Here is a 10,359-nt window from a genome sequence, read left to right as displayed (position 1 = left end):
GCCTAGAGGTGGAAATAAGATTTGTCTACCTCCATGTTTTATCTTACCATAGGTTTGGTCCCAAATGATGACTTGGCTAATTATTTTTGTGTCCTTGAAATATTTGTGACAGTCAAATAATACTTGCGTACAAAATACTTGTTTATTGTTTGTTTGATATCATGGACCTCCCCGTTGCAGACAACCAGACGGGGCCCAGTTTCATAGCGCTGCTAAGCACAAAAATTTGCTTAGCATGAACTTTCTGCCTTGATAAAAACAGATTACCAACCAAATTTCCAAGTGATTTTCATGATTAAGCAAACAGCTGAATGCCAGTAACAAGCAATATGCAACAAATGAAAATTTGGTTGGAAATCCTGAAATGTCAGCCTAAGCAAATTTTTGTGCCTACAAGCTCTATGAAATTGGGCCCAGATTACAACTACATGTACTACCAGGAAAAACAGATGAATTACTATCGAGGTTAACCTCCATGGTTGAGTCGATAGAGGGCGCTATATCAGAAAAGCAGAGATTAGTTTTCGCTGTGTTTTTGTGCGTGTAAACAAAAAATTAGACTCCCGTCTTCTGCTGCCGCCCCACCGTAGGTGCAGGTCGACTGCGTAACAGTGCACACAACTAATTAACAGTAATGTAATGTTTTTCGAGGTAAGGATACTTTCTTTTTGCGGTTCTGCATATTATGAAGGCTAAATTGATTTAATGAAGCCTTAAAAAACGCCCATCCAATTTACACACAAACTTATGCAAAGTTACTGTTCAAAGTGAATGCAATGCCAATGGCAATGCATGGGAGTAGCAAAAAGCAAAGTCAAGTGGTTTGACCGCGGTACTAGTACTACACTCTCTGACACTAGCTAGGCTAGATTAGCATGCAGAAATGAATGTTCGAATATCCTGTGGTAAGCATTCATTTCTGCATGCTCATCTAGCCTAGCTAGTGTCAGAGAGTGTAGTACCGCGGCCGTCGGGAGGAGGGTTACGTTATCGCAACTACTGCAGCTGGTAATTTGTTCCAGTCAAGACAGACTCTCTCGTCTCTGTGTGATTGTGTCTTAACATGCTTAATATCTTATGAAGTTATTCTGACGAATATAGTGAGGAGTGATGGCCTACTGCGTTCCTCCATCTTCAAGTCATGGCACCTTTCCTTTACATTTCTTGACATGTCAACAAGCAATATGATTACCCTGGAGCCTACTCCTAGAACTATTTCGGTTTCGTCCGGCTATCGTACGGGAGACGATAGCCGGACGAAACAGAAATAGTTCTAGGAGTACCCTGGAGCCCATGCATCACCTTGAATACTTGTAAGAGGTCACCCTGCAGTCTTCCTGTAGGCAAGCGTTGGGAGATCAAGGAGTACTATAGTATAGTTTTTAGCCTTGATGGCAAATCCCTTAATTTTGGTTGCCCTCCGTTGCACCTTTTCTAACTTGTTAATGTCTCTCTTCAAGTAGGGGCACCAAACGCTGTTGGCATATTCCAGATGTGGGTGAACCATGGTCTTGTATATTGCCTTGAGTGTCTCCTCATCCATGTAATCAAAAGTCCGTTTTAATACACCTAGTCTAGAAAGAACTTGAGTTGCCTTGTATGCTTAATTGTTCCAATGTGCAATACTGAAGGTTAGTCATGTTAGTGACTTGTCAAACAGAACACCAAGATCCTTTGCAACTTGAATTTCTTTCAAATTCTGGAGTGGTTTCCTTCTGTCACTCTGTCAACCCCTTTCCCAAAGTGCAGTACTCCACACTTAGCAATATTGAATTTTAGCTGCCATTTTGAGGACCAGTCACCCAACCAGTTTAGGTCTTCTCCTGTAACTTATGACAGTCGTCTCGTCTTCTTCGTTGACTGGGGTGAAGATCTTGGTGTCATCCGTAAACATTACAAGACTGGAAACTACATTTGGTTGGTCGTTATAAAAAGTATTGGTCCAAGAACACTGCCCTGTGGGATCCCATTCCTCACATTAGCCCAGTCTGATTTCTCATTGCTTTCTTCCAACCAGAAACGTTCGATCACCAAATCAGCTGACCACCAATTCCATTCGCTCATGGCCTTCTTCAGGTGTCAGGAGGCGCAAATGTGGAACCGAGTCAAATGCGTTCTGGAAATCTAGATGCACTACATCAATACCTCCAACAGTTTTGTCCACGTTTTCATTAGAACGAGTTGTTGAGATACAGATGAGCAACCCTGTCTGAATCCATGTTGTTCTTCCTGAATGATGTTATAAATGTTTGTTCAAGTGTGATTCCTGACATGCCTGATCATAGATTCAATGATCTTGCATATGTACTATCGAGGTGAGGCTGACTGGGTTGTTGTTCCCAGCATCCGCAGCACTACCTGTTTTGAAGATGGCGGTAACTTCAGGGACTTTCCAATCTTTTATCTTTTCGAACTTCACCTTCATCTGGGGCTGGGGCACTATACTTCACTGTCAAAGTGTCATACTGCAGGCCTACTCATTTTTAAAATGTTGATGTTGCATCTTCATATCAGAGGAAGATACAATTTGTATAAATGTCTGTTTGAATGCCTTGATCTTAATGTTACCAGAAGTTGGGATTCACAGGAGTGCTTTCATGGAATCTGTGCTGGACATAAGTAAGGCCTCTAATATGTTCTAAGTCTCGCACTGAATCGTGAATCATGATGTGATTAAATTTGATGTGTTTCAATAAGTCTGCAGCATACCAATGTTTAGGAAAACTGGATAGTTTGATGGTAGCTTACGATCTCCTTTTGTTCAACAGACGTGTTATAAATGCCGTCTGCTAGTCAGTGGGTAGGCTGCCTGTGTGTAGAGACTCTGATTGAACAATTCTTGAAGGAGAGGGGCAATTTGACGTGCACATTCTTTCAGTTTCAGTATCCAAATCGGCATGTTTTCTGGTCTAGATGCTATATTTGTGTTAAGCTGGAGAAGGAGTTTTAAGATATAATCACACTAAGTAAAAAAACCCAGTAGAAATTGCTTGTAAATTTTCTCCCCCATTGTAGGGATGTCAAAAAGCAGGCTCCTGGGTAAAGACTGACTTGAAGTAGTTTGACAAGACATTGGTTATTCCTCGTGGGTCAGATACTGTGCTATCATCAGAATTTAATGGGCTGATACCACGTCTCGGGCCGATTTCACAAAGCAATAAAGTTCATCGCAAGACAAATTTTCAGTATCACCAAGGTATGAAAATGTCTTCTTGTTGTTATCTTTGTCAATGTTTGTTACGGCTGATGTCAGCTCAATTTGAGTATTTTGAGCTTGGCGGAGAGGTTTGTTTTATTGGTTTCTGAATTCACGAAACTTCTTTCATAGTCTGTGATTACCTAAAGGTCTTCTTTGCCATTTAGAGTCTTTCTTGTTTTCTTCTCATTTTGTTTAAAAAAGTAGGGGCCATTGCCCGACACAGGCATTCCTTGCCAAATTCTTCTCTTGAAATAGCTATGTGCTCTCTTTTCAAGCTCCTTCAGCTTCCGTTCGGTGTCTTAGTCATTACAGGCTTTCCTGGTGTATGCTCTCCAGGTTGTTCTGTCTGTTGCCAGGTTACACCAGGTGGTAAGGGAGGACGTCCTCTTTTGTGTCCTTCTGAAAACGTCCTTGTAATGCAGAAAGGAACGTCCTGCACGCCTAGTGCCCTCCTCAAGCTCACTGTAAAATAGGGCTTTCACTGGTCTCTCGATGGTCATTCTGTGGATGTGTCCAATCCATCGCAGCTGGCACCGCATCCATACTATCTCAATGTCATCGACTTTTGCCATCGTCAAGATGTCATCATTTGGAACAAAATCTTTTCATCTGATCGGGAAAATTTGGCGAAGTCGAAGGTGATGAAGTTGGACTTTTCTTTAGTGTTCTTAGTGTGTAGTGTTCTGTTAAACTACTGGGTGTTATAATCTTGTATTACTCGTCTTGCTTGGTAGTATACAATGTAGTAGGCACTGTCATGACTTGATGATTTCCCCAGTTCACATCCGGGAGGTTGAAGGCTCTGTACTATCATATTTGACAGATGGAGTAAGTGTTATTAATAAATAAATTTATTAGACAAATTAGAAAGAATTGCAGAGACCATATGATGACAACTATTTGGAAGCCTTATCCCTGCTATGAACTTAGCTGCTCATGGTCGTGACTCCATCTTGATTTCTCGATGAATCTGTTGAATTCTACACCAGCTGGGGTCGATTTCACAAAGAGTTAGGACTAGTCCTAACTTAGGACTAGTACCTAGGAGATAGTAAAAACGTATGGCTAGTCCTAAGTTAAGATGAGTAACTCTTCCTAACTCGAGATAAGACTAGTCTTAACTTTTTGTGAAATCCACCACAGAAGACATTTGTTTTTCCATTCCCTACATGTACAGGATTCATTGTAACTCGTCAAAGCTGTCACAGCCATGGTGCATGTTTTATCCTGCCATCAGTTTGCTGGTGATCTGAAGGTGCTGACTCCATCTCAGGAACCTTTGGCCATTTTTGCATCACCAACTCAGATGTTTGTAGCAACAGTGCAGCACAGTATCAATGTGTATAGCTTAGTTGAACACGGATCACTTCAGCATAGCTTTACAACAGCTGGGCTTGTCAAACAGGGTGTTTACTGCACCACTGGTTAGTTAACTCAAAAATCATCCATTTACTGAAGTAATAAACCACTCTTAATTTTTCAAGTTGGTTTTAAAGACACTGGACACCTTTGGTTATTGTCACAGACCAGTCCACTCAAATTCTTTAAAATGTTTAATGGAGAAATTACTTCTTTCTTAAAAACTCTGTTACTTCAGAGGGAGCCGTTTCTCACAATGTTTTATGCTATGAACAGCTCTCCATTGCTCAATACCAAGTAAGTTTTTATGCTAACAATTACTTTGTGTAAATACCAATAGTGTCCACTGCCTTTAAAAATTAATGTTAATATCCAGTAATCCAATCTTAGAACTTAAGGGTATGGATAGAAGTCAACCTGTTTGAGTCAAACCGGTGAAAATTAATCAGTTTCTGGAGTATTTAGGTCCTACTCACACAGCAATAGCTGCTTGACATCTGAACAACTGACATAATTTCCGAAATTGCGGGATGTTATTATTGGTCGGGTGTGGCAGATCTATGTGATGAGAGAGGTCGTGTGACTGACTTGCTTAATTCGTGTTGCACAGGGGCTTATTGGTCAGTACACAATGCAACACATAGAAAAAACCCAACAACTTATACACAGTTGAATAACTGCAGTATACATGTACATGTACACTACTAACTTTAATGCAAACTACTTGTTGAAGAGTTGCTTATTAACTGATTACTTTGAAGATGAAAAGGTCAATATTGATGCATGTACTGGTTGGAGGTCCCTATCTCCAAATTAATCTTGAAAAGATGTACAAAATGCATAAAACTCCTCCTACTTTTCCTTACAAATATTAGAAAGCAGCGTTTATAAATGTTCTAGCTACTTTTGTCCAAATTATTTGTCTCTAATATTTGTGGAAACTGTTATTGATGACCTAGGTAACTACATAGCAGCATTGGAGGTACGTGGAGGCACACATCAGGCAACATCCATTCGCATTTATTTCAACTGGGAGACGAGTGGCCCTCAAAATGCTGTGCGTGCAAGAGTTGCAGGAGGTGTGTACAAAACTTAAAAAGCAAACAGTCAGAAATTGATTCCACGATCCAATACACACTTTAACCAAAGTAATCAGTCTTTTTCCACAGGTGGTTAAAGGGACATGTTGCCTTGGATCGGGCCAGTTGGTAGAGGAAAAGCATTTGAAACTGTTTGTTATAAAAAGCGTATTGGTTAGAAAGATGTTTTAAAAGTAGAATATAATGATCCACACAAACATGCCTCATATTTGCATGGTTTTCTTTATACGTCGTGAACTAATACGGCACGCCATTTTGTGAAGTAAAAGGAAAACCTCACAATTTGGAGGCATATTTGTGTAGATTGTTATATTCTACTTTAAAAACTCCTTTTTAGGAGACATACGCCTTTTGGCGATAGTTTTTTTTTTTTTACTTTTATGCTGTCATGTGCACCCACTGTTGTTTTACTTTGTTTTCTTAAATATTTTTAATGTATGTACATGTGCTTGTAAAATGTGATTGCCCGAATAAATATTATTATTATTATTAAAAACATCTTTCTAACCAATATGCATTTTTATAACAAACGGTTTCAAATGCTTTTCATAGACTAACTCGACCGAAGGCAGCGTGTCCCTTTAAGTATAATTCATGTGTGAGCATGAACTGTGACACTTGTGAGGACTACACTTATGTTGCAAACTATGTCTGTATGACAGGTGGTTCAAAAATTAATTTTTTTTGAACAATATCCTTTGGTTTGGTGTAAGTTGACACCTGGCCTAGTCGCATGGCTCTGCTTACCGCTGAATTCTCCACTTAGGATGTGATTACGTGCAAGCTTTCCCCGCTTACATGCAAGCGCTGAATTTCTGCGCTAGCCTTAAAAGCGTAGAATGCCTAGTAACATTGAGTACGCATGCGCAGAAGCCAAAATTCACCGCTAACCTGTGAAATACGCTTGCCGTAAGCACAGAGTTCCCTGCTTTTGTAAGCGCTGATTCTGTGCTTACGGTAAGCAGAGCCATGAAATTGGGCCCTGATGTCGTAGTGATAGCGTCATACTTTGTTGTAAGAATGATGCATAATCCATATGGTATTTTGTCTCCTCAGGAGAAATGCAAACATGTGAAAGAGGATCCACCATAGCAACCTCCAGTTATGATGATCAAGAATACCCAAGACAACGAAACCAGTTTGAACTTATTGAAGTCCAAACCCCAACCCCTGCCCAATGCATCAGTTGCTGTCCTGCCACTGGTAACTTGGCTGCAGGAATCAATAACACAGTGTACTTGTACAGGTTTGTCACTCATCAACAAGGGATGCTCTCTCAATGTCCAGACTTTGAGTACCTTATGCAGATACAAGTTGGTCTTGTTGTCAGGGATGTGGCATTTTGTGAGGGTATAATCGCATGTCTGGGTACTTGTGAAGTACAAGTCTGTAAAATACGTGTGTGGGATACAAGCGCGGGAAAGCTGATACGAGGGCGGTCTGTCACAGACACTGAAGGGTGTAAAGTATCTAAGTCAAACGGGGGTAAGCGGAGGGTGCCAATGTTGATCAAGCCCCCGCTCTCCTCTCAAGATGGTGATGCTTCATTACACCTAGAAGCTGAGAAATCGTGGACATCATCAACTCATCTCACAAAGACAGAGTCTCAAATATCACAACCGTATTTTGTTAGTGATGAAGGAGCTGGTTGTGGTTGGGATTTTGGAATTGAAGCAGTTACCGTGGCAAGTAGCAAAATATCTTCAGCTGGTCAGAAGAGGAATCAGGATGTGTAAGTCTCTTTTGATTCAAACTTCAAGGACATGACAAATTATTAATAGTATGCAAAAATGCCTTGAAATGTTATAACTTGTTTCTGTAAATCATTAAAGGGACACGTTGCCTTGGATCGGGCAGGTTGGTCTATGAAAGCGCTTGAAAACCATTATAAAATGCATTGGTTGAAGATGTTTTAAAAGTAGAATATAATGATCCACACAAAAATGCCTCAAAATTGACAGTTTTCCTTATACGTCATGAACTAACACAGCACTCCATTTTGTGGAGTCAAGTTTTTGACTAAATGGCCCATCGTTTACTTCAGAGGGAGCCATTTCTCACAATGATTTGTACTATCAACAGCTCTCTATTGCTCGTTACCAAGTAGTTATTTATGCTAACAATTATTTTGAGTAATTACCAATAGTGTCCAGTGCCTTTAAGCAGGCTTGATTGTTATCTTCCACTCTCTCTGTGTGCTCTTACATGTAGTGATGATTCAGAAAGCGCTTCAGTGTTATTTCCAACAGTCCAATCAGAAGAGCCTTACTCTGAGGGATCTGTTGACAACTGTGAGATAATTGGACCAATTGGCATGATACAAGGACATCCTGTTCAAATCACAGTCACCAAAAAGAAGCAACCGGAGAAGTAGGTCAAAGTTGAATTTTACAAACTATTTTATTAGGAATACTGTTAACAACTCTGACAGATGTATTCTTCAGATCTCAAAACTCATCAAATTATATGTATTTGTTATTTTAATTTAGCCTTTTATAAGTTGCGTTCGATAAGCTTCCCCGGGTTGACCCCGTTCTGCCCCTGGTTCATTCGAATAGCTTTGACGTCATGTCAGGGGCTCACCCAGGTCAGCCCCAAGTACCCTGCTTGTGGACTGGGTCACTTGGGGCTGGCCCGAGGGGCATGGCGTCATCACGAGAGGGTGAGTGATCGTTCGATAAGCTCTTGTCAGGGGCTCACCTGAGTGAGCACTGCGGGTCGACACAGGGAAGCTTATCGAACGCACCCATAAAGACTCTGCTTGGCTTGTTATAGGAGGCCATTAAACATTTTTTTGCCTTCTTATAATTTAAGGATAAAGTCATCTTTAACTCAGCTATTGTATCGTCGGTTCATCAAGTTAAATTTGTCTGAGGTGGAAAATGATGATGATAATAGTCTGCATTCTCTACAACTTTCACCAACATATACATCAGGTAACTTTCTTATTATGCGTACAGCTAAAAACGTTTTAAATTTTCGCCAAAATGTGTGTATCTAATTTTAGAGAGCCAACAAGAATGAGGAAATCCATATAATGCAGATGAGATTTGTCATATTGTAAGTGGGCAGCTAAGTTGTATTTATTCACAATAATCTGGCAAATCAAATGTTTTGTTTGTATGTAAATGATTTTTACATTGGCCCAAAAAGCATCATTGATCATTGATAAGAATTGGTAATTGGCAATTACATTCAACTCCGTTCTAACGAGCTCGCATATTACGAGGTTCGTGTTAATACAAGGTTTTTCAATGCATTAAAATGCATTGATTATTACCGCGATTGGATATTACGAGCTTTGGATAGTGCAAGAGTTAACAAGAGTCAACTGTAGTTAGAAGTTTTAACTAATCTTTTAAGAACTTGATTAAAACATTTGCTCAAGTACACGACTGCCACAACCGGGACTGGGGTCAAAACTTTGATAGCCCCAGAATTTGATCATGACATTGCAATTAGAGCTTTCAATATTGCTACAATGATATTGACTTTAGGCTACAATGGACTGCTGTGCATCATTGGTTGATAATGAATTGATTTGTTTTGATAGAAGTGTCTGATGACAGCAGGACACAGCCAAGTAATGATATGATGGAGAGTCACAATGCACATAAGCTTGCAGGTGAGTATGTCAGATGTACATGTAGCAAGTATTTTATTATTTTTTAAAATTTTATTTATTCATCAAAGCAGAGACAAATTACATAAGAATTAGTTAAACACTTTACAAAATAAACAGCCAAAATAATTTTGAGATATAAAAAAAAGAGAAGAAATGTAACAAACCCAGGAAAAGGCAGTTGATTAAGTCTAACTCAATGACCCATTACATAAATGAACCTTGAACCTTGAACCTGGAATGTGTAAGAACATTGTGCGTTTCTAACAAGTAAGGTATTTACCACAGTAGAGAGTTCTCACATGATTACTGATACAGATACAATAATGTAAAACATGGAAGTCATGGTTACATGCCACTATGAACACACATAGTGTTTATAAAATAAATACAGAGCTCTGTAGTAAAACCTCTTTACTGAACCCTTAAAAACACTGCTTCACTAGATGTAAATGACTTGCCTTGGTACATTGATATTCTTTATCCTCGATGCAAATTTAACCACTATTATATTGTTCCACTGCCAAAACATACATATTGGTGTATGGGTAAAAACTAAAATTAATATTCTCTATCCCTGATGCCAATTTAACATCTTTTAGGCTTAGTACATGTTTTTTATACTGTGTCTTGTAATTTGTCATTCACAGGGCTTTGTTGTTTCTTCAGTACATCCAAACAAGGTTTCTTATATGAGATGCAGCCTATACCACGCTTACTGACTGAATACACCTACAAGGCTGATGCTATACAGGTCCAGGCAGGCTATAGTCTATTGTTTGCTCTGACACAGAATGGTTTAGAGACATACACACTGCACACATTGGCTGCAGCATTGCTTAATATGGAGACTGTTGATAACATACACAATGTAAGTTGGAATTATGTGTTAAAATGATATAGGGTTAACACAGAAAAAAACAACCTTTTATTAAGTTACATCTAATTATATATTTCGATTGCGGTAACACCATGTGTGTATCTACTTGCGAGGTACAATTGTTCTAAGAGAACTGTCTTTCTTTATTCTACTACCGTAGAGTAGATTTGTCTGATGTTCGGGAGACTTCTCAGTTCTG

At 39.4% G+C, this 10,359-nt stretch overlaps 1 protein-coding gene and 1 pseudogene across 2 annotated transcripts in view; one reads left to right on the top strand and one right to left on the bottom strand.

Moving 5' to 3' along the window:
• Positions 1-533: 533 nt before the first annotated feature.
• The window catches only part of LOC139950696 (BLOC-2 complex member HPS3-like), a 37,291-nt gene continuing 27,465 nt past the window's right edge, over positions 534-10,359 (top strand). The window contains exons 1-8 of one of the 2 annotated variants that reach the window (XM_071949490.1): positions 534-651; positions 4,377-4,623; positions 5,518-5,637; positions 6,715-7,390; positions 7,870-8,028; positions 8,473-8,594; positions 9,215-9,283; positions 9,931-10,151. In XM_071949490.1, the coding sequence (XP_071805591.1) occupies positions 4,410-4,623; positions 5,518-5,637; positions 6,715-7,390; positions 7,870-8,028; positions 8,473-8,594; positions 9,215-9,283; positions 9,931-10,151 (1,581 nt within the window). In that variant the 5' untranslated portion in view covers positions 534-651; positions 4,377-4,409. Of the gene's footprint in view, positions 652-4,376; positions 4,624-5,517; positions 5,638-6,714; positions 7,391-7,869; positions 8,029-8,472; positions 8,595-9,211; positions 9,284-9,930; positions 10,152-10,359 lie in introns of both variants that reach the window. The other variant, XM_071949489.1, reaches the window with a different exon arrangement.
• Positions 857-2,064, bottom strand: LOC139950996 (uncharacterized; annotated as a pseudogene).

The sequence above is a fragment of the Asterias amurensis genome, chromosome 18 (genome assembly GCF_032118995.1).
Source record: "Asterias amurensis chromosome 18, ASM3211899v1".
Lineage (NCBI taxonomy): Eukaryota > Metazoa > Echinodermata > Asteroidea > Forcipulatida > Asteriidae > Asterias > Asterias amurensis.
Note: the sequence above shows the minus strand (reverse complement) of the source record. Positions and strands in the feature narration are given on the sequence as shown.